The sequence below is a fragment of the Mobula birostris genome, chromosome 2 (genome assembly GCF_030028105.1).
Source record: "Mobula birostris isolate sMobBir1 chromosome 2, sMobBir1.hap1, whole genome shotgun sequence".
NCBI classification, from domain to species: domain Eukaryota; kingdom Metazoa; phylum Chordata; class Chondrichthyes; order Myliobatiformes; family Myliobatidae; genus Mobula; species Mobula birostris.
Window position 1 is genome coordinate 188,748,274 of NC_092371.1, and position 25,440 is coordinate 188,773,713.

General features: G+C 39.6%; 1 protein-coding gene across 2 annotated transcripts; it reads left to right on the plus strand.

Annotated features, from left to right (window-relative positions):
- Positions 1–335: 335 nt before the first annotated feature.
- Positions 336–24,791, plus strand: LOC140193963 (transcription factor E2F6-like). 2 transcript variants are annotated; one of them, XM_072251197.1, is made up of 6 exons: positions 336–573; positions 6,619–6,823; positions 13,313–13,471; positions 16,573–16,687; positions 18,961–19,060; positions 24,374–24,791. In XM_072251197.1, exons 1-6 carry the CDS (start codon positions 555–557, stop codon positions 24,391–24,393), a joined length of 618 nt encoding a protein of 205 aa, XP_072107298.1. In that variant the 5' UTR covers positions 336–554; the 3' UTR covers positions 24,394–24,791. The 2 variants fall into 2 exon arrangements, with proteins under 2 accessions (XP_072107298.1, XP_072107297.1); XM_072251196.1 differs by having other exon boundaries at positions 338–573; positions 18,895–19,060.
- The last annotated feature ends 649 nt before the right edge of the window (positions 24,792–25,440 follow it).

Consider the following 25,440-nt stretch of genomic DNA (forward strand, 5'->3'; position numbering starts at 1 on the left):
ATAAGATTCCCTGCTTCAAAAAGGTATCGTTTCTCCATCCATTTCCATATTCGATGTCCTCGATTCCACGTACCTTCCTAGCACGTTTTATGCAGCTACTCTAAAACATCAAGACCTAAAACATAGGTTGGAGGACATCCAACCCATAACAAAACCGCCAAGAAGGCTCTCGGCCCGGAACATCGTCTGTAGTTCATTTCTATGGATGCTGCCTGACTTCCACCAGCGCCAACAGTTTGTAAATTCCGCCAGACACCTCGGTGAAAGAACGGAGCCTGCGGCTGCGAGATACACTAGAGCGCATGCGTGGTTGGTCGCGGGCCCGGCTTCTGGGCATGCGCGGCAGCCTTTACATTGGCGGTGCGGGAAGGGCTGGGGGTGCTGTAGGATTGGCTGCCTGGTGATCGTGGGGGCGCCGAAGCGGGATCCGAGGCTTCGAGCTGGGCAAGGGCCCGGGGTGTTCCGCCATTCGAGACAAGCTTGTTTTGGTGCTCGCGGTCTTCGGCGCCGACGCTTGAGGAGCTGTCATCGGCTGGAGAGAGGAGAGGAAAATCATGTCGACGTCCAGTCACAGTGAGTCCTGAGCTGAGCTGAGCTGAGCTGAGCGCTGGCGCCACCCGGATCACTCACCTCCCTCGCTTGTTGCTGCCTCTCGTGTCAGGAGTATTTACGTGTGTGACGCCTGTGCAGAGAGGGTCTGAGAGTGCAAACTTAGGCCTTGGCGGCACTCTTTCCGATGGGGTGATGGTTAGTTTTAACCTCACTTAAAGCCCAGATCTGTGCTTTTGATTTCGTTTTTGTTTCCCGCGTGCATTTGTCTGAAGCACGCCTGGGAAGTTTATGTACACTGCACATTGTTTACTTGACGGTGAAATTAACTTCCGGCCCGGAGCACCAAAAGGTAAAATGTTTGGCGCACATCTGTGGGGATTAAAGCAAAAGAAATCAAAGTTAACATTTCATGTAGGGGTCGTGAGCAATGCTGGCGAAATTCTCAAGTCGGGTAGCATTTCTGAAGCGAAATCAAGGATCATTGAGCTGAGAACCGATTTGTTCTCCGCACATAATAAGTATTTTAAGTTTTTACGTAACATTTCACGTCGAAGTTCTTTTGTTGGGATTGTAAAGCGCTAGTAATAGTCATGTGAAAGTAGATTGATTTCATTAATACTGGAAAATAAGCAGATTTGTGAATTGGGAAGGAAACGGAATAGTATTCAATGTATGAACTGACACGTTTGGGTGTAAGTGTTTTTCTTAGGACCTTTTGAGTTCTGTCACCTAGTTCACATTCGTTTCACTGAGCTTTTGCTTTGGATTTTACGGGGAAATGCCAATAATTCCATGAGAAGCTACTGGCATTTCTCTATTTAAATGTTGGTAAGTTCTTGTCGTGACTGTGAAAAAAGTCACCGGGACACTGAACCTGGTGATATAGAACTCTTCATTCAGCACAGCAAGCAGGCATCATTCTGGTGACACTGTCGGTAGAGGCTCACAAACCTACAGTATATCACAGTTTTATACCCTTAAGATCAATGGTAACTGGATGATTTACTACAATTTCAATAGTTACAATAACATCATTCACTTTAACATGTTGGGTTGACAGTGCTTCCTGTGAATTACGTATCTACAGTGACAGACATATCTGAATGTTCAAACACCTCTGTCACAAAGAATTTCTTACAAATACTATGAAATCTTTTGGGTGCAGAAATCCGAAACACCCAAAATTAGTGTTGTCAGGGCAGTCTCTGAGTACACAAATATCTTGATTGCCTATATCTGTGACTATGTTTGATATGCTAAGTGACAAAATCAGTCTGGTCTGCCAGCTTGAACTCAGGCTACGTCCACACTACACCAGATAATTTTGAAAACGAAGCTTTTTCTCTTCGTTTTGACCCTCAGTCCACATTGAAACAGTGTTTTCATCCCCTGAAAATGGAGCTTTTCTAAAACACTCTTCAGAGTGTGTAAATTTGAAAACAATTGTTGCGCGTTGCAATATAGACGGGTTAAACGGAGATATTTAAAAATGCTGTCATGACAACACCACAACAACAATGCTTTTTCTGCTTCTGCTTGGAACTGCGCTAGCACTGCCGGACAGCTATTATAACGCGCAGTCGGTGTGAACGGCGTGAGAGTTAAATTGTGAAGTGAGCTTTTTTGACTAGATCCCCTAAATTGATTTGATTGAGTCTATCTTTAAAAATATTAATGCCAGAAATACTGCTCAGGTCTGGCGGCAGAAGATTCCAGTCTCTTGTTGATCTTGAGTACGGCTTCACGCGTGTGTTGTTTACTTCATTGTCTACATTAATAGCTTGTTTGGAGTTAAACATCTCCACGTCCTCCACCGCTTTGCTGACTTTGTAGTCGTTTGTAACTCGCAGAAACAGCTCCACTTCATTGTCTGTCGAAACGAACAAGTCGGTCTGCTTTTTCCAGCGGAGGTTTTCTTTGTATTCCTCGAAGATATTGTTGAAAACTTTCTTTCACTGTTGTTGTTGGTACTCTAGTTTTTGACCAATGGAAATAGCACAATGCCGCCGCGGAAACGTAAATATTATACCGTTTCCTCTTTGCTTGTTTTCTGTATATGTGTCTACCCATGCCCAGTAGGAGGAGATTCGCCCAAATATCCATTTTAATGTGGACAGAGATGTTTTCAAAACGCCTAGTGTAGATGTCTGTCGTTTTTACTCGAAACCAGTGTTTTCAAAATTATCCAGTCTAGTGTAGACATAGCCTCAGTCAAGATGGTGCAAATAACATAACCCATGTTGCCAGGTTTGATGTAAGCCAGTTAACACAACCCCATTGTCTTAATTCATATGCAGATGTCTCATCTTCACCATTTTGCAAACCATATCTCTTAGTCTATGGGCCACCCTGTTAATTTGCAAAAGTGTACTTTCAACTTCAATTTACTGCTTGCAATTTGCAATCCACATTAAAAACTAAAGAAGGGTTCTTGCTTGAACTCTAATCTGCTATGCTTACTCCACTCCAGAATATTCCCTAACCCTTCATAATTTCCACTTGTGAATTACACCTGCTCTTTTCTGACCAGTGCAACATTAAGATTAAAGATTAGCTTTATTTATCACACATACATCGAAACATACATTGAAATGTGTTGTTTGTGTCAAAACAAGTCAACAAGGATTGTGCAAGTGTCAGCACACTTCCGGCACCAACATGGTGTGCCCATAACTCACTAACTCTAACCATAAGTCTTTGGAATTTGGAATGGAACCAGAGCACCCAGAGGAAGCTTGTGCATTCACAGTCAGAGTGTACAAATTTCTTACAGATAGTGGCGGGAGTTGAACGCTGATCTTACAGCTGATGCTGTTAACCCTTACACTGATGTACCCCACTAGTACTTTGTAATCTAGACTGTACGCTTCCATGTGTAAATATGTGTGTTTACAGCATTTTGTGATTTTTTTTTTCCCCTCATTGTTCACCATCATCATCAGGTGCCGTGCCCAGTCTGAGCTTTGACTGCCATTGCCCACACACTCCTGTTTCGGGTCAAGTGGATCAATTCATTGGTATTCATTTCCAGTTCTCTGGCTGCTGTCTCCATCATCATTCGTCTTTGCCTTCCTTTTGCTTTCTTCCCTTCAATCTTTCTCATAATTACCGTGCATTCTAACTCCTCTTTCCTAATCACATTTCCAATGAAGTTACGTTGCCTTTTCATGATCTCATACTTTATTTCTCTTTTTGTGCTTGCTCTGTTCATGACATCCTCGTTAGATATTCGTTTCGTCCATGATATTCTTTGCATCCTCCTCAAAAACCACATCTCTACTGCTACAATTCATTTCCTCATGTTACTAGATATTGTCCAACATTCTGGTCCATGTAACATAACTGGATAAACATAACTTTTCAGTACTCTGAGGCAGGTTGTCATCCCTAGTTTAGTATTGGTCAGTATACTCTTCATTCTCATAAAGGTGTCTTTTGCCATCCCTATTCTTCTTTTGATGCCCATGTCGCACCTGCCATCTGATGTCACCCAGGTTTTTGCTTCTTCAGTTTCTTAAGTTTTACTTTTACATGACATATTACTGGGTTATGGTCACTATTACAGTCTGCGCTTGGATATGTTTGGCATTGAGTCACTAAGCTTCTAAGTCTTTGGTTTATAATAATAAAGTCAATTTGATTTCTGGTGCTATCACCTGGACTCTTCCAGGTCCACAAGCGTCTTGGATGGTTTTTAAAGTAGGTATTCATAACGACCTGATTATTCATCTTGCACCATTCTACCCATTTCTCGCCTCTTTCATTTCTTTCCCCAGTCCAAATTTTCCTATGGTATTTCCATCAGCACCTTGTCCTACTTTAGCATTTAGATCTCGCATGACAATAACAATATCTTGAGATTTGCATCCATTCTTTGCTTGTTCAAGCTTCTCATAGAATTTATCTATATCCTAATTTGTTCCATCTGTTAGTACATATACCTGTATAATTGCTATATCAAATGGTTGTTCTCTGAATCTAACAAGGAGCACTCTTTCTGCTATTGCCCAATGTCCTAAAACACTTTTTGCCATGTTTTCATCCATAAGAATTCCTATTCCATTAGCATGGGATGTTCTACAAGAATAAATTAGTGTTTTATTTCTATCCTGACATGTTCAGCAGCTATCCAACGAACTTTGCTAATTCCCATGATGTTAATTTTTAGTCTTTCCATTTCATTTATCACATTGTCCAATCTTCCTGCTTGATATAGGGTTCTTACATTCCAAGTGGCAATGATTTTCTTTTGTATTACTTGAATTTTATGAGCAGTAGCTTGATGACAGTCGGGGATCCCCTGCTGCTCAGCAGCGGCCCTACCGAGCAAAACATCTTCAGAATTGTCTTGAAAATCCTCTTGACGCTGTTGTTGTTTGATACATTTTTGTGAGTTTGACCATGGTTTTCTTAGCAAATAGATTCTAGGAAACCTAGTATCTAACAATGGTGGTTTGCTATTGCCTTCCACTGGGCAAACTGAAGAAATCGCCATTTCTCTTCCCAAATGTTCATCTGCCTATACTATAGCTGTTGTCATTTGAGGTCGTAGCTCATCTGCCTTCTCCGTCATAAGTTCAGTTACTGAACCTGTTGGATCTGCCGTTGGCCTTCGCTCATTATCTGAGCAGGAACCCTTGCAGGTGCTACCGTTCCGGGTCAGAGCGGCCCTGGGAGCAATGAATGATTAAGGGGTAACTGCTTTCCCCAAAGGTCTGAAAGTCCCCAGTCAGAGCCTCATCACCGGTTGAAGTTTAGAGTCATACCCAGGACATTTTTTCTCATTAGTTATGTAAGTTATAAAATTCTTGAATTGGGTTCCTTTCAGTGCAGTTACTGGTTCCAAAGTCATTGGCCTAGATTTTCTTGAAAATGCTGGCCAATATGCATGGAATGATACAGTCAGCTTTTGCTTCCAGGCCATATCACCTCGGCTAACTTTTTCTTTAACTTATCCAAACTACCTTTCACCTGTTACCCTTGTGTTTATCAATCTGTATAGGATCCATATTATTTGTAGCATTATTCTAAACATTAAATCCCACTATGGCCCTGTGTGGTTCTGCATATGACCACATAGCATCCAAAAATGTCTGATCTCAAGTTTTGGCATTTTGTTCATCCTGATTTTTGTAGCTTCAGCTTGGGAAGTATTTGAGCTATCTCTGGAGTTTTTCTCCCTCAGCATTATGTGTACAACCTTCTTATGACCAAATTCTTGTGAACTGTATAAGATTATTAAACCAAAATTCAATTTAACATCTAATTCCAAAATACTAATTTGTTATTTCTAATATAAACTTTTTTTTATCTAGAATAGATATCCTTTGCCATAGAAAATAACAACATCAATATTTGTTATTCAAAATAGAAAACATTACTAAGAGTCGGCAGAGACTCAAAAGGCAAAATTGTTCCTTTTGTGCTTAATGATTTCATGAAAGCATGCCAAAGGGTTTCACAGGAGTGTTATTGAACAAAAAATTGTTACAGATCTACATGAAGAAAATTGGAGCAGGTGACCTAAAGCTCTGCAAAGAGAACTTCTAAAGAGTGTTTTAAAGAAGAGGAAGTAGAGAGACAAAGATTGGTGGAAACGGCATGGGTATTTCATCACTTAACATACTCGGAGTTAAAGACATGTCTTTCAGCAAGAGAGCAGTGAAATTTTAGGTAGGCAGAAAACTTGCTGAAGGTACTGGCTGATGGATCAGTGATCTACCAAGCAATTGAAGATTTATCATGTTGCCAAACAAGATCAAGGATTATGGAAGTTTTCTTTTAATTGCCTGACAAAGTTGGTGATGAGAAGTGTAGGTTAAGGACAACACCAAAGGAAATTACTTTGGTCTTCCCAGTGCTCAGTTTTGGGAAATTTCTCTTTATCTAGTACTGGACATCAGGCATTAATCTTTCTGATTTTCTTAAGGATACCTGTTCCACGTGCATTGAATTTTATTTCAGTACAATTTCTAGTACCTAGTTTCAAAACTGTTTTCATGCTGTATCTCTTTGATTGTTATTTTAAATCTGAAAGTTCATGCTAGTTTCTTCTTTTGGCAACAGAGAGAAAGCCACGTTTTGATGTGTCATTAGCACGTCTAACTCGGCGATTTATGGAACTTGTGAGTAAGGCTCCTGATGGGGTTCTTGACATCAATGATGTGGCATGGATGCTTGGAGTGCGAAAAAGGAGGGTTTACGATATCACCAATGTACTGGATGGCATTTGTCTGGTGAGAAAAAAATCCAAAAACCTGATTGAATGGATGTAAGTTAGTTTTCACAATAGATTATTCTTTATATAAAATTCCATATTCATTAAATCTACCTCTTCTGTTCTTCATTGGGAAAATTAACTGTAAGGTCATGCCAGCAATCCCTGATTTTGTTTTCTTGAACTAGATTTGACTAGAAATTGATGTTTGTTTTACCTTGAACTAATATATTGACTCAGATTTTATATTTATAATGACAGCAAAATTACATGCAGTTGACATCATTAATCTATCAAACTGGCAGCATTTTTTAGAGTGAATACCTAGCGGTTACAGCAGAAATTGAAAACTTGCTCTCAGTGATTCCTTGCATCAATCGTAGCATAACTGCAGTTTTTACTGATCTAAACAGTGATCTGAAGAGAACTTGGAAATTTGTTGAATTTTTAATTGGAATACTAAGCCATAATTATTGTTTATTTCTTTCCCTGACCCTAAAGTATTACCATTTCTGGAATATTTTTAAATTCCATGTCTTTTTAAACTTTAATCAGCTTCTGTATTATCCTTTATTCCTGTTTTTTAAAAATGTTAATGCTTCAATAAAATCTGTAAAGTGAGCCATTAGTAATTGATGAAGTCTTTTATTCATATTTTGTTCAAAAATTGTGAATCAGGCAGAATTAATCCAGTTGAAGTTGTTTTTCTTAACTTGCTACCACACATATCCACAAATGGGTTTAACTGGAATAATTATAATTAATTTAGTGTTCCACTCTACTGTAAACCTATTCAGTTAAGCTCCAGTTATTCTAGGTATAGGAATGGTTATTGCACATCACAAATGCTATTTGCTGCTTACCTGTCAGTTTCAGTATTGTATCAGCATTGCAGTAAGCAAACATAGGTATCATTATTTCTCAGTGCAAGTAGAAAGAGAAATTGCGTTAGCATCAACACAAATCACATTTCTTATTATGTGGAAAAGATCATTAACAAAGGGGATATGATTGTTGTCTTGAAGAGTTCCTGCAGTGATGTCCTGTCAGTGAGATCTTGAGCAGCCATAATCACTTTCTGTTTTGTGAACATTGACTCCAGTCAATAGCAAATTTTGCCCCCAGTTATTTACTCCAGTGTGTAAGGCTTCATGATGCTCTACTTAATCTGGCAGTCATTTCTCCAATCATAATTCAACTCTCATCACTTTTTTGACCAAGGCTATACTAATAATAATAGTACTTTATTGATGCCGAGTGGGAAATTCTTTTGCTACAGCAGCAATATTTAAAAACACACTTAGCAGTGTGCAGACTTAACTAATAAAGTACAGAATGACAATATACACAATAATAATGTATGAAATAATAAAGCAGAGACCATTGTACTATGATGTGTGTTCTTCTCTCACACAGAGATGAAACATAGAAACATAGAAAATAGGTGCAGGAGTAGGCCATTCGGCCCTTCAAGCCTGCACCACCATTCAGTATGATCATGGCTGATCATCCAACTCAGAACCCTGTACCTGCCTTCTCTCCATACCCCCCGATCCCTTTAGCCACAAGAGCCATACCTAACTCCCTCTTAAATATAGCCAATTAACTGGCCTCAACTGTTTCCTGTGGCAGAGAATTCCACAGATTCACCACTCAATGAACTGTTGTATATGCTTATTGCATTTGGTAGGAAAGATTTTCTGTAATGATGCTTGTGGCAGCGGACCTGAATTAGCCTGTTACAAAAGGTGCTTATTAAGTAGGTCATGGAGAGAATGTGCCAAATTGTCCATAATGGATAACAGTTTGCTTAGTGACCTCCTCTCCACCACTAACTCAAAAGAGTCCGGATTGTAGCCAAGGATGGATCCAGCCTTTTTGATGAATTTAATGATGACTGGACATAACAGTCTGATAAAAAATCTCCAACATCCTGCTGCACATTTTGAAGGATCTCAGCTTCCTTAGAAAATAGCTTGTACATCCCCTTCTTGTAAACAACTTTAGTGTTGGTTTGACAGTCAAATCTGTTGTCAAGGTGAACACCCAAGTATTTGTACTCTACCGCAACTTCTCACAGAATGTACACAGGACTTGTCACAGTCCTCTTTCTCTTAAAATGAATCACCATCTCCCTGGTTTTGGCCACATTCGGGAGCAGGTGATTACTCCCGCACTGTTCCACACATTTGTCCACCAGTCCCCTGTACTCCGACTCCAGCCCATCTCTGATACACCCAACCACTGCAGAGTCGTCAGAGAATGAGGTCCTAAGCTGAGCTTGGAACCTAAACTGAGCATTAGTAAGTGAGTTTTTGCTAAAAGTAGTTTCAATTGCCTTCCAGATGAGTGTTCTACAACTCTTCCACTTTGTCCGTTTTGTACCAGAACTGAAGCTGAACTGAACAGCTAGAACTGGAGTATAATTTAAAACTATCATCAGGATATTTGCGACCCAAAGGGTTTGCCCTATCTATATTGTAATTTCTTAATATTGCATTGAGTTGGAGCGTGAGGAGACATCCCGATGAATCTTGCACTAAACACATCAGCTGAAGATGTTTCAGTTTGGCTTCGTCTTTTGTCTTCATGTGCTCCATTTTGTTATGAAGAAATTCAGAATTTATTTCTTTAATTGTCCTCCATTGTTTATGACTAGACATAACTAGACTACAGAAATATAATCTGATCCAAAGATTGCAATTCATTTTGGTTTCTTAGGCAAATGAGTTCAAAATTTGTCAAGCTTTTGGCCTTAATTCTACTTCAACTCACAAATATTATTTCTTTTGTAACAATTTGTTAATTTAACGTTTCTCGCATCCTAGTAACAAATGCAAACAATATCAAAAAGGGTTTAATTCCATGTCCCATTCCCATTCTGATTATGTCTATCCTCGGCCTCCTCTACTGTAAAGATGAAGCCACACTCAGGTTGGAGGAACAACACCTTATATTCCGTCTTTCCTGATGGCAAGAACATAGACTTCTCAAACTTCTGCTAATGCCCCACCTCCCCCTTGTAGCCCATCCGTTATTTATTTATGTACACACATTCTTTTTCTCTCTCTGTCCTTTTTCTCCCTCTGTCCCCCTCACTATAACCCTTGCCCATCCTCTGGTTTTTTCCCCCCTCCCCCTTTTCTTTCTCCCCAGGCCTCCTGTCCCATGATCCTCTCATATCCCTTTTGCCAATCAACCGTCCAGCTCTTAGCTCCATCCCTTCCCCTCCTCTCCTCCTATCATTTTGGATCTCCCCCTCCCACCTTCAAATCTCTTACCAGCTCTCCTTTCAGTTAGTCCCGACATAGAAACATAGAAAATAGGTGCAGGAGTAGACCATTCGGCTCTTCGCGCCTGCACCGCCATTCAGTACAATCATTGGCTGATCATCCAACTCAGAACCCTGTACCTGCTTTCTCTCCATACCCCCCGATCCCTTTAGTCACAAGGGCCATATCTAACTCCCTCTTAAATATAGCCAGTGAACTGGCCTCAACTGTTTCCTGTGGCAGAGAATTCCACAGATTCACCACTCTCTGTGTGAAGAAGTTTTTCCTAATCTCGGTCCTAAAAGGCTTCCCCTTTATCCTCAAACTCTGACCCCTCATTCTGGACTTCCCCAACATCGGGAACAATCTTCCTACATCTAGCCTGTCCAATCCCTTTAGAATTTTATACATTTCAATAAGATCTCCCCTCAATCTTCTAAATTCCAGAGAGTATAAGCCTAGCCGATCCAGTCTTTCATCATATGAAAGTCCTGCCATCCCAGAAATCAATCTGGTGAACCTTCTTTGTACTCCCTCTATGGCAAGAATGTCTTTCCTCAGATTAGGGGACCAAATCTGCACACAATACTCTAGGTGTGGTCTCACCAAGACCTTGTACAACTGCAGTACTCTCTGCTCCTGTACTCGAATCCTCTTGCTATGAATGCCAGCATACCATTCGCCTTTTTCACCGCCTGCTGTACCTACATGCCCACTTTCAATGACTGGTGTACAATGACACCCAGGTCTCGTTGCACCTCCCCTTTTCCTAATTGGCCACCATTCAGATAATCTGTTTTCCTGTTCTTGCCACCAAAGTGGATAACCTCACATTTATCCACATTAAATTGCATCTGCCATAAATTTGCCCACTCACCTAACCTATCCAAGTCACCCTGCATCCTCTTAGCATCCTCCTCACAGCTAACACTGCCGCCCAGCTTCGTGTCATCTGCAAACTTGGAGATGCTGCATTTAATTCCCTCGTCTAAGTCATTAATATATATTGTAAACAACTGGGGTCCCAGCACTGAGCCTTGCGGTACCCCACTAGTCACCGCCTGCCATTCTGAAAAGGTCCCGTTTATTCCCACTCTTTGCTTCCTGTCTGCCAACCAATTCTCTATCCACAACAATACCATGTGCTCTAAGTTTGCACACTAATCTCCTGTGTGGGACCTTGTCAAAAGCCTTTTGAAAATCCAAATATACCACATCCACTGGTTCTCCCCTATCCACACTACTAGTTACATCCTCAAAAAATTCTATGAGATTCATCAGACATTATTTTCCTTTCACAAATCCATGCTGACTTCGTCTGATGATTTCACCGCTTTCCAAATGTGCTGTTATCACATCTTTGATAACTGACTGTAGCAGTTTCCCCACCACCGATGTCAGGCTTCCCGGTCTATAATTCCCTGGTTTCTCTCTCCCTCTTTTTTTAAAAAGCGGGGTTACATTAGCCACCCTCCAATCTTCAGGAACTAATCCAGAATCTAAAGAGTTTTGAAAAATTATCACTAATGCATCCACTATTTCTTGTGCTACTTCCTTAAGCACTCTGGGATGCAGACCATCTGGCCCGGGGGATTTATCTGCCTTCAATCCCTTCAATTTACCTAACACCACTTCCCTACTAACATGTATTTCCCTCAGTTCCTCCATCTCACTAGATCCTCGGTCCCCTACTATTTCCGGAAGATTATTTATGTCCTTGTTCCCCATGATCAATTCACCTGTTTCTGACTGTAAGGGACCTACATTTGTCTAAACCAATCTTTTTCTTTTCACATATCTATAAAAGCTTTTACAGTCAGTTTTTATGTTCCCTGCCAGCTTTCTCTCATAATCTTTTTCCCTTTCCTAATTTAGTCCTTTGTCCTCCTCTGCTGGACTCTGAATTTCTCCCAGTCCTCAGGTGTGCCTCTTTTTCTGGCTAATTTGTACGTTTCTTCTTTGGAATTGATACTATCCCTAATTTCTCTTGTCAGCCACGGGTGCACTACCTTCCCTGGTTTATTCTTTTGCCAAACTGGGATGAACAATTGTTGCAGTTCATCCATGTGATCTTTAAATGCTTGCCATTGCATATCCACTGTCAACCCTTTAAGTATCATTTGCCAGTCTATCTTAGCTAATTCACATCTCATACCTTCAAAGTTACCCTTCTTTAAGTTCAGAACCTTTGTTACTGAATTAACTATGTCACTCTCCATCTTAATGAAGAATTCCACCATATTATGGCCACTCTTACCCAAAGGGCCTCGCACGACAAGATTGCTAACTAACCCTTCCTCATTGCTCAGTACCCCGGCCAGAATGACCTGCTGTCTAGTCGGTTCCTCGACATGTTGGTTCAGAAAACTATCTTGCATACATTCCAAGAAATCCTCTTCCTCTGCACCCTTACCAATTTGGTTCACCCAATCTATATGTAGATTGAAGTCGCCCATTATAACTCCTGTTCCTTTATTGCACGCATTTCTAATTTTCTGTTTAATGCCATCCCCAACCTCACTACTACTGTTAGGTGGCCTGTACACAACTCCCACCAGCGTTTTTTAACCCTTAGTGTTATGCAGCTCTACCCATATCGATTCCACATCCTCCCGGCTAATGTCCTTCCTTTCTATTGCGTTAATCTCCTCTCTAACCAGCATTGAATATCCCTGAATGTTGAGCTCCCATCTTTGGTCTGACGAAGGGTCTCGGCACAAAACGTCGACTGTACCACTTCCTAGAGATGCTGCCTGGCCTGCTGCATTCACCAGCAACTTTTATGTGTGTTGATCAAAAAGGGTTTGTGTTTTTTGTTAACTGAATCATGTTGAGAGCCAATATAACTTGACTGCTCACTTTTTTAATAATCAACAAACTTGGTTTACTCTCTGAACTAACTCATTTAAATTACTAACATGGCAAAGTTGCTTATTTAATAATGAGACGCTGCAATTTTAGTTCTAGATAAGTTTGCAAGAATGATTTTACCTAGTACCTGTTTTATGAAATGTTAGTACTTTTACTCCCAAGTAAGGCAGTGTCTTGCTCTTCAGTGGCCAGAAGTGTTAATGGCAACTAAGTAATTTAACTTGTTAATTAATCTCCATGTGAAATAATTGATTCATGTGCAATAATTTTTATTCCACAGAATATTTTCCTGTCATTTCATTTTGTGTGCAATATTTTGAACTAATTGCCTTCCAGTTAAACAAAAAGAGGTAAGCTTTTATAGTAGCTTACAATTTACCTGTTTCTATTTGTCTTTTAGAGGCAAAAATCCACAAGAAAGATTAGCATATGAAGCCCAATCTCGAAAACTGAGAAAAGAACTGGCAGATCTAACAACAGTAGAGAATTCTTTAGATGAATTAATCAAGGACTGTGCTCAACAGTTATACAATTTAACAGAAGACAAAGAAAATGCAAGATATCTTTTTGTTTTAAGGAAGTTACTTATACATGTCTGCTTTCAATTTTGAGAACATTGACATTGTTTTGAATAGTGCTGCATTACAGAATGCTTTATGAGGTTGCAAATGTACTTCGACCGGTATTAGATTTTTGACTGATTCTTAGGCCTTGTGTTGGATTTGAATCTCATAGAAACATTCTACTATTTATGAAATTATAAGCCTCAAACTGAGAGATTAGACAGACTGATGCAGTGGCCACATCATGAGAACCAAATACAGGTTGACCTTCACTAATCTGGCACCATTGGGACCTGAGGAGTGCCGGATTAGTGAAAATGCTGAATTACAGAAGGATAACAATAAGCATAATCAGTGCCGGATTATAGAAGGAACCGGATTACAGGTAGTCGGATTAGTGAAGGTCGACCTGTACTAAGTACAAGGCAACCATTGCTTCACTTGGAATGATTGTTTAGGTCCCGGCAGATCAGTTGTATTGGAGATAAGAGGTCAGGTGCTACAGTTCCTCTGGTTTCATGGAAAGCGCTGTAAGAAGGGGAGTGCGTATTTCCAGTATTTTTTGATTTCATTCTCGGATTGCTCATCCACTTTTAAAAAAATTCTCCTTCCTCAAAATAAACTGTAGAGGTTGGTTTGCTTTTTCTATGGGCCTGCTAACCTGTTGTCAGCTTTTAGAGATTGGCACTCTGTAATGTCGATCCCATTGTTTCCCCCGTACCTTCCAGATGTACCTCCCTACATCCCTATTAAACCACCCCACATCACCTTTATTTGTGTTGACCATTTTCCATTTACTTTCCTATTTGACAATTTTATTACTATCCTATAATTTGTTGTAATCTTTAGTATTCTCTTACTTCCATACTCAGCATCGAATGCAGATTTAAAAATTTGGAGAAGTATTTTGGGTGAATGGAGGATCTAATCTGGTGGAGTAGGTGGAGTGAAACTGATGGAATTTACAAATAAGGAACGTGCTAGTACAAACCCCATTTCCAGAAAAGTTGGGATATTTTCCAAAATGCAATAAAAACAAAAATCTGTGATTGTTAATTCACATGAACCTTTATTTAACTGACAAAAGTGCAAAGAAAAGATTTTCAGTAGTTTTACTGACCAACTTAATTGTATTTTGTAAACATACACAAATTTAGAGTTTGATGGCTGCAACACACTCAACAAACATTGGGACAGAGGCATGTTTACCATTGTGTTACACCACTTTTCCTTTTAACAACACTTTTTAATCGTTTTGGAACTGAGGATACGAATTGGAGTAGATTTGCAATTGGAAATTTTGTCCATTGTTGCTTGATATAAGACTTCAGCTGCTCAACAGTCCATGGTCTCCATTGTCTGATTCTCCTCTTCATGATGCACCATACATTTTCAATAGGAGATAGACCTGGACTGGCAGCAGGCCAGTCAAGCACACGCACTCTGTGTCTATAAAGCCACGCTGTTGTAGCCCGTGCAGAATGTGGTCTGGCATTGTCTTGCTGAAATAAGCATGGACGTTCTGGGAAGAGACGTTGCCTTGATGGCAACATATGTCTCTCTAAAATCCTAATATATGCCCCAGAGTCAATGGTACCTTCACATGCATGCAACTCACCCATGCCGTGGGCACTGATGCACCCCCATACCATCACAGATGCTGGCTTTTGCACCTTTCGCTGATAACAATCTGGATGGTTGTTTTCATCTTTGGCACGGAGAACTCGACGTCCGTTTTTTCTGAAAACTAGCTGAAATGTGGACTCATCTGACCACAGCACACGGTTCCACAGTCTTTCAGTCCATCTGAGATGAGCTCGGGGCCCAGAGAACTCACCGGCGTTTCTGCATAGAATTGATGTATGGCTTCCTCCTTGCGTAATGCAGTTTCAAGTTGCATTTCTGGATGCAGCGACGGACTGTGTTGAGTGACAATGGTTCTCCAAAGTACTCCCAAGCCCAGGTGGCTATAATTGTCACAGTAGCATGGCGGTTTCTTAGGCAGTGCCGCCTGAGGGCTCGGAGATCACGCGCATTCAACAGTGGTTTCCGACCTTGCCCTTATACGCACTGAGATGTCTCTGAATTCTCTGAATCTTTTCACAATATTATGTACTGTAGATGTTGAAAGACCTAAATTCTCTGCAATCTTGCGTTGAGGAATGTTCCTTTTGAACTGACTAACAATTCTCTCAGGAATTTTGGCACAAAAGGGTGAGCCACGATCCATCCTTGCTTGCAAATACTGAGCCTTTGATGGATGCTATTTTTATACCCAGTCATGATACCTCACCTGCTACCAATTAGCCTGCTTAATGTGGAGTCTTCCAAACCGGTGTTACTTGAATATCCTGTGCACTTTTCAATCTTATTTTAACTCTGTCCCAACTTTTGTTGAGTGTGTTGCAGCTATCGAATTCTAAATTTGTGAATATTTACAAAATACAATTAAGTTGGTCAGTAAGACTATTGAAAACCTTTTCTTTGTACTCTTGTCAGTTAAATAAAGGTTCACGTGAATTAACATATCACAGATCTTTGCTTTTATTGCATTTTGGAAAATATCCCAACTTTTCTGGAAATGGGGTTTGTAAATAAGCAACTGTGTCTATGGAACAAGTTGGCAGCAAAATAACATTCTGAAATATATAACAACTTTCAATTTTTTTAAGATAAACTTCTTTTAAACTATAGTTAAATTTCCTTAATCCAATGTATCTGAGACTTTGATGTCATACTGGCAGATTATTTGGATGCTGTTACAATTAATACTCCAGAATACTTTTAATGTCTACACAGTGTTTATAGTATTTTTTTTCAGCAAAACCTGTTACGGAGCACAGGAATATGTAGAGCCAGTGTATTAATTTAAAGTGGGTGTTGGAACCTGCTTCCAGTGAGCCTGTTGCCAAACCTTTGGGACTTCAGAACAATTGAACAGCAAATTATACGGTCTGATTAATTTTATACATCTGAAGTTATGGAAGTTTTGCAAATGTGAATTCAGGTAGTAATTGAGGGAAAATGCATTAGAATATCATTGAAGTTTTCGGTTTTCCACAAATTGTAATCACGTTTAATCTTAACAAAAACATACGCTAGCATATGTAACTTACGAGGACATCCACAGTCTTCAAGCCTTCAAGGAACAGATTGTAATCGCAATCAAAGCTCCCCAAGAAACAAAGCTGGAAGTACCTGTTCCCAACGAGGTAAGATGATTTTGACATTTTTGGTGTCTGCCACTTCTGTAGGCTTAGAGTCATCTGCATAGAGTTGTAATTAATGTTGATATAGCATTTTTGAAGTGGAGTTTTTCTGTCTGTTATTGTGTAAATTGTCAGCTTATATTGAGAGTAGACAACAGTATAGATTTATATGGTGCCCTTAACGTGACAAAATAACCCTTCCCAAGTATTCATTAACAAGAGCAATAGCTACAATTTATGTACTTATCCTTAGAAGGGGAATCAGATCAGGCTGGGTCAAAGTAGGAGGTTTTAAGGAACATGTTAGAGTAACAGGGAAAAGGAAGAGAAGTTTAAGAAGGGAATTCCAGAGCTTAGTGTTCAGTCTCCTATTTTAATCAGCTGTCAGGAAGCTTGGTTTGGAGAAGTGCAGAGATCCCACAGTACTGCTACTGACAAAAGTTACAGACTAGGGAAAAGCAAGGCCATGGAGGGATTTGTCAAAATTGAGTTCATTGTCATTCCAGGTAGTGAGTATGGTTGTGCACTACTGGGTTGAAAGCAAAACTGAGGCAATGTCGACATGGTGCAGTAAGAGTCAGCAGCGCAAAATTGGCTAATGAGACTTGGGGAGAATCAGTATGCAAGTGGAAGAATCTTGGATTATTACTTTAAAAATTTATGAGATGGGAGGTCAGTCAGGAGAACATTGAAATAGTTTTAAGACTCCTAATGTACTTTTTCAAGTGCATGGAAATATGTGGCCTGAGAGCAGCCATGGAAATAAAAAAAAATTAACTGAATTAGATACTGATTGTTAACTCGTGTATTCAAATTCATTATAGTTATGTTTAACTCTGTGGATAGTTTTGTTGTTTGGGCCCTTGTAAGCATTAATTTCATTTAAAAGACCTGAAAATTAATGTCTGTTGCTCTTGAAATTGGAGTTTGTCTGCATTAATGGATCTTTACCTATTCTTAATGTTACTGGTGGCCCAAACTAGCATTATGCAAAATAGTAAACATCCTTCCTCTATAGCCAATTCAAAGTAATGATGCAAAGGTATATTTTAATTTTTTTTTTAAATACTTGAAAAATGTTTAGTCAACTTGGAACGTAGTCAGTATACACTAATAAAACTTGTAAAAGTGAAGTCACTAATTTTTAAAAATCTGGTTAATATCACTGGTGATCTGAACACTCACTAAGTTGTTAAAAGTGCACTGTCACTTTTTAAGTTACTGATTTTTGAAAGAATGGTACAGGTTCATAATCCCTTATCCGAAATCCTTGGGGCCAGTTGCATTTCGGAATTCAGAATTTTTCAGATTTCAGACCGCCCCCGCCCGATACCAAAAAACACGTATGCTCAAGTCCCTTATTTAACCTGTCTCAGTGCAGTGAACTTTAGGACCCGGCGGCGCACCAAACCTACGCACATCCTCCCATATACTTTAAATCATCTCTAGATTACTTATAATACCTAATACAATGTAAATGCTATGTAAATAGTTGTTGTGCTGTATTGTATTTTATTTCCAACAAAATCATTCAATAAACCATAAAAACGTACAACTTCAAACAAACCGAATCAAACACATGGTAAATGACTTATTGGAATAAATGTAGAACGTCACTGTCACTATCACTATAAAACTTCAGTAACTTGTCTTTCTGTTCATTTAAATCATATACAGTGGTAGTTCCGACACTATTTTCTTCAGTAAGACGCCGCACAGACACACCACAATCAAGCTTCTGCAATAACTCCACTTTCTGCGTTATTGATAATGATAGATGCTTCCTTCTCTTTTTCTCATTGTTACCCATAGGGGTATCTGCAGCTATTTTTGACATTTTCACAGTGAAATTAAACACAAAGTCAACAGGCAAATGCACGTGTAACCAGTATGAGCGCTGAGCCAAAGCTGACGTCTGGCGGCCTCTGCTAGTGCTGCCACGTCACACCTGAGTGACGTCAGCTGTTGGCGAAAAAAACTTAGGTTTTCGGAGCTTTTTGGATTTCAGAATTTCGGATAAAGGAATGTGCACCTGTATTTTATTTTGTTATGATTGTGAAACAGTTTACATTTGCAGCTATGCAGATTCTTTGAGCTGAAATTGAAACAATTTCATTAGTAACCTGTTCAGTTTGCATTGAAATTACTAAAGACTGTCTTTGTATCTCTACAATGTTTGCATTTTATTTCTTGAATTTTTATTTGTATAGGAGAAAATCCAAGTTTACATAAAGAGTACTAAAGGACCAATTGATGTATTTCTGTGTGAGATACAGGAAGAACATTGTCCTCCTAAAACGTGTGAAGATGACGCATCCAATGGGAATAAAACAGTCTCCTCAACAGATGAGGCAGTGACGTTACCACCTGATAGAGGTGATGCTCCTTATTTATGGCAAGATTGAATAAACAGTTATTTTTAGTGATTATGCAGAATGATGTTGTAATGCTAAATCACTTCCAGAATTTGAATAAATTATAAATCCTAATAGGAATGGGTTAGTAAATTTGCTGATGACACAAAGGTTGGGGGTGTCGTGGATAGTGTGGAGGGCTGTTAGAGGTTACAGCGGGATATCAATAGCATGCAAAACTGGGCTGAGAAATGGCAGAGGAGCTCAACCCTGATAAGTGTGAGGTGGTTCATTTTGGTAGGTCAAATATGATGGCAGAGTATTGTATTAATGGTAAAACTCTTGGCAGTGTGGACAATCAGAGGGCCGTTGGGTTCCGAGTCCACAGGACGCTCAAAGCTGCTGCACAGGTTGACTGTGTGGTTAAGGTATACGGTGTATTAGCCTTCATCAACCATGAGATTGAGTTCAAGAGCTGAGAGGTATTGTTACAGCTATATAGGACCCTGGTCAGACCCCACTTGGAGTACTGTGCTCAGTTCTGGTCTCCTCACTACAGGATGGATGTGGAAACTATAGAAAGGGTGCAGAGGAGATTTACCAGGATGTTGCCTGGATTGGGGAGCATGCCTTATGAGAATAGGTTGAGTGAACTCGGCCTTTTTTCCTTGGAGTGGCGGAGGAAGAGAGGTGACTTGATAGAGGTGTATAAGATGATGAGAGGCATTGATCGTGTGTATAGTCAGAGGCTTTTTCCCAGGGCTGAAATGGCTAACACAAGAGGACACAGTTTTTAGGTGCTTGAAAGTAGGTACAGAGGGGGTAAGTTGTTTACTCAGAGAGTGGTGAGTGTGTGGAATGGGCTGCCGACAACGGTGGTGGAGGCAGATACAAAAGGGTCTTTTAAGAGACTCCTGGATAGATACATGGAGCTTAGAAAAATAGAAGGCTATGGGAAAATACATGTTTGGCGCAGCATTGTGGGCCGAAGGGCCTGTATTGTGCTGTAAGTTTTCTATGTTTCTAATAGCCTACAGAGGCTTCGGCATAGCCCAGACTTTGCAAATATTTTGTCAGATGCAGAGTTCTGACTGTGACTGCAGATGTGGTTGTTTATGTGCACTTTGTCACTGTACTCACCATTGAGACCAGGAGTGTCTTTGTGACGAGGAACTCTGGATGCCTTTTTGTCTAGCAAATTTTTGTTTGAGGCTGCTAGCCTATGAACAGTTTGCTAATTTGCTTGAATCCTTGTGGGCAAAGTGCTTTATTTTTTTTTGTTTTTTGTAATTTGTGTTCTACTGTTTTAATTATTTTTATTAAATTATGTTAATTGCTCAAGTTTTAATCCATCTGATATACTTAGCAGCTTTAAAACTGATAGGTTGAATGCTCTTACTTATAATGTGTGTGAATTTTTGCTTAGCTAACATTATTGTAATTTGACGTGACAACAAAGCTATCTGTGTAGATAGACCTTTTTTTAAAAAAAAGGTAAAGGGTCTTGCAATGATCTTTTCAGCAAAATTGATGCCCGTGGAATAAAAAGGGACTGGCAAAACACAGGAGATTTGCTGAAGGACTGGAACAGAGTGTTGTTTATCAGACTGGAGATAAACTATTGTAATTCTACTCTTCTGACAGTCTCAGTAAAGCAGCCAGCATAATAAAAGACCCGACCCACCACAGATATTCTCTCTTTTCCCCTCTTCCTTTGTTTAGAAGATACAAAAGCCTGAAAGCACACACCACCAGGCTGAAGCACAGCTTCTACCCCACTGCTAAAGTACCATTAAATGATATAAGATGGACTGTTGTCCTCACAATCTTACCTTGTTATGGTCTGTGCTTGATTGTTTGACATGCACTGCACTGTCTCTGTAGCTGTTATACTTTATTCCGCATTGTTATTGTTTGACCTCAGTGCACTGTGTAATGATCTGATCTGCATAAACAGTATGCAAGACAAGTTTTTCACTGTTATCTTGGCACATGTGCCAAAAATATTCCAATTCCCAAAGTTGGTATTGAAACTGCTGTGTTTCTTCACAGCTTTGGATTTATGGTGGATGATTTCAAGATTTGCAGCTGTCATGAAACCTAAAACTAAAATACAAGGAGGGTGGTGAAAGGCATTCTGGTGTCCCCCTGGTCCTGCCAGAATGTATCTACAGGTGTCCCCTGCTTTTCAAACGTTTGCTTTACGAAACCTCACTGTTACAAAAGACCTACATTAGTTACCTGTTTTTGCTAACAGAAGGTGTTTTCACTGTTTGGAAAAAAGGCAGCGCACGCCCCGAGCTGCCAAGCTCCTCCCCCAGATTCGGAACTGCATTCTAGCTGGCATTGCTTAAACACGTGCCTGTGAGCAGCCATTAGCAAGATGAGTTCTAAGGTATCGGAAAAGCCTAAAACAGCTTGTAAGGGTGTTACACTTAGAATAAAACTAGACATAATTAAGCGTTTCGATCGTGGTGAACGAGGTAAGGACAAAGTGAGTTTGGCTTGTGGAAGTTGACGAAGATGATGTTGAAGAGGTTTTGGCATCCCATGACCAAGAACTGATAGATGAAGAGCTGATGCAATTGGAAGAGGAAAGGATAACAATCAAAACCAAATGCAGTGGTGAACGGACTGAAAGTGAAGTCGTCCAGGAACTGAACGTGAAGCAACTGCGTGAGATTTTCGCTGCAATGATAAAGTACAACTTTAATTTTGAAAGGGTACGTTGGTTTCGGGAATATTTGCAGGATGGTTTGAGGGCTTACAATGAACTGTATGATCGAAAAATGCTCGAGGCTCAGCAGTCAAGCATACTCTCGTTTTTTTAAGCCTTCCACAGCAGACGACGAACCTCGACCTTCGACATCGAGGTGGGCAGTCATAGAAGATGACCTGCCTGCCCTGATCGATGAGATGGCACCCCAGTGTTCCACCACCCGGCGGACAGATACCGATTCACGGAGAATGCAGCGGTAGCAAGGAGGCACACGGCACATCTTTAAGAAAAAAAACGAAATAAACATGCTAATTAATTAGGTGCCGCCCGGCACGTAAATGTCGGCCCAGATCAGAGGCAACGCAATTGGCAATCACCTCTGATCTGGGCCGACAATTACGTGCCGGGCGGCACCTAATTAATTAGCTTGCTTATTTTGGCTTTTTTCTTAAAGATGTGCTGGGTGCGTTCCGGCCACCACTGTATCCCTACATGCTTCGCGGATCGGTATCGGTCGGCAGCCCGGAGGGTGGGGGCCACTGCACCACCCCAACCTCTGACAACTCAGCCTAACACACCATCATCAGTGTGCTCGGCGCTGTCTTTCCGATTCCCGTAAGTGACAGTACACTGTACATACATTATTTCTACTTTATATCAGCTGTGTATTTTTACGTGTTATTTGGTATGATTTGGCAGCTTCATAGCTTAAAGGTTACTGGAGAGAGTGTTTTTGCCAACGGCGCTTGCGTGAGATTTTTGCAACAGAGAACAGTGCAGGCAATGATTGTGGAAAAGCATCTCTACTTTATATAGGCTGTGTATTTATCATATCATTCCTGCTTTTACTATATGTTACTGTTATTTTAGGTTTTATGTGTTACTTGGCATGATTTGGTAGGTTATTTTTGGGTCTGCGAACGCTCACAAATTTTTCCCATATAAATAAATGGTAATTGCTTCTTCGCTTTACAATATTCCAGCTTACGAACCGCTTCATAGGAACGCTTTACCTTCGGATGGCGGGGGAAACCTGTATCTCTTTTACACTGCAGTTTTTGCTGCTGCCACTGAAAGGGGGCGTAGGTGGGTAGAATGGGGAGACAGCAGATTAAGGCTAATGCAGAAATAGAAAGAGATATATTTTAGCATGAATAACAGGGTGGCAATATAATGTAAAACCAGAAGTTCAAAATTAGTTGTAAGCATAGAGGTAAGCAGAGATAACTGGACAGTGGAACATTGCTGGAAGCTTTGAGTGAGAAGTCTGATCAAAGATGATTGACAGAAGAACTAAAAGCAATTCTGGAAACTGCTGTTTGTAGTGAGTAGTAAACATCTACATCTTGCGATGTTTTCTAAAGGATGGAAGCAAGTTTAGATGTAACTTTCAAAGAGGAGTTCAATAATACATCAAGGGGTGAAAATTCTAATATTACTGGAAGGAATTCAGGAATCTTTAGAATGTAAATACAAAATCTGGGAAGGGTTTGATCAGCCAAATGGCCATCTCCACCTCCTTGTGATTACAATTTTTACTTGATGTTTGCCCTGTTTTGTTTGCTTTAGGAGCTTGTAATATAGTCTCCTGTTTTCTATATTAATTAATCATTCTAATTAGTCATTCTTTCCGTTTTATAATACAGTTGTTATCTCAGGGTTTTAGTTTTAAATTTCACTTTGAGTATTATATTTTAGGGTAGTTTCTTCAAAGGATTGCCAGAATTACAGTATTGATGAGAGCTTTAACATTTTTAAAGTAGTGACTGTCTTCCCACTTTCTCCAGTAATTTACAAGACTGTCAGGAACCAAGTAACTGTTTTTAATCGATTTGAAGTAAGAAGAAATATTTTTCTGTCTCTGAAGTTCACACATTATTGTAAGCTGTCAAGGAATTACAACTGTCCAGGATTGTCTTTAATCCTTCAACAAATAGTCCCTTCAAGCAAATCAGGAAAAACATGAATGTGATAGTTAACTTTATTTGTAACATGTTAGCTATATAACCATAATTTGAAGCTGGAGTAACTGGTTGGGTGTTACCTTTTCGGGGATGGGAAATTATGTGAAATAACCTCCTCCAGAAGGAGCAACCCCTAGAGGTTTGTTGTATTTCCTCCCCCTCCCCACCCCAGCCTTCACTATTGATAACTTATTCATCAAGTAACACTCAGATATTGACCATGATTTGACAACTGAACAATTATGCTGGTTGATTTTTTAAAAATATATATATAAAAAAACCTATATTACATATATGATAGATATTAAAGGTTCTTTAAATATACTCTTAATATTTGGGTTAGTATTGCCTTTTGGCATCTGCAAGATTATCTCGCATTCAATAAAACATGGTTCAGAGGCAGTAGTAAGTTTCTGCTTTAGGGCCTGAATGCCTTCTCTTGCTCAGAGTGCTTGTAAATGAGCAAAGCTTACCTCCAGTGAGGTACTGAATGTTGATTCAACCAGTAGATATTAAAGTGGTAAATGATAGGAAAATCAGAGAAAGGTTGATGCCATGAAATTCAGAATTAAGTCACCTTTAAGGTACGGGTGTCTACGTTGATTGTCTATGTTTATTTTGAGGTTTTAATTGCTCTTTAATTTTGTTTCAGAGGAAAACCTTACGGAATGAAGAATATAATAATAGTACTGAGACTATCAAGTAACACTTTACTGAAGACTAGAACACTTCAATGCGTCGTGAATTTTCCATTATCGATCACTGATCCAAATACCTATAGAGGAGCTGGAAGAAATGGTGTCCTGTGAGGCCATGCAATCTGCATGTCTTGACAAATTATGTACAAACAAACAGTTGCAATCCAATCTTAATGTATGTTACCAAGAAATACCAAATGGCTTTGCACAGAAAGTGTCATCAGGTGTCATTTGGCAGTGATTTGGTAGATCAGTTGAGGAGTGGTTTTGGAAAAGTGTGATTTGCCAACTTGCTAAAATAAGCTTTTGTAAATATTTTACTGGTTGAAACTGCATCATGAAAATGTCAATAAACTTACAAAATATTACCAATGAATGTATATAAGATTGTTTTATGTGCTGTAATATCTTCAGGGTGAACACATGAAGACTCAAAAACATTTTTTTTTTCACCATGGTGTATGGAATTTGTTATCTAGTTTTATCTATTAACCGCAGACAATTTGTTACACGGGGTAAAATTTGTTCAAGAATTAAAGGCAAAATGCTGAAAGAACACAAGTCAGGCAGCATCTATGGACCTGGAAAGCTTGTAAGAAGATATTTTGCGTCAGGTTGACACGCTGCATCAGCCGTCAGCTAGAGTTTCATCCCTAAATGGGAACTTCCAATTTTTGACACACAGATGCTGCTTGACTTGCTCTGTTCTTCCAATGTTCTTTCTGTTCCAGATTCTAGCATCTGCAACACTTTTGCCTTCATTTCAGCATTGGGTTGTCTTAAATCCTAAATTAAATCACACTTCTACAGAGAGGATAAAGCTGCGTGTTTATATCCCACCCTGACACTGACCGATCAGTGATAACTACTTCATAAGAATCTTTTTGGACACTATTACAGTTTTTAAACTTTTTATTAAAAAATACAAAAAGACCTCAGGTGAAAATTTTAAAAGTCATTAGAGCAACTTCATGTTTATCTTTTTAAAAATTAATTTTGTTTATGGTTTTCTGAAATATAT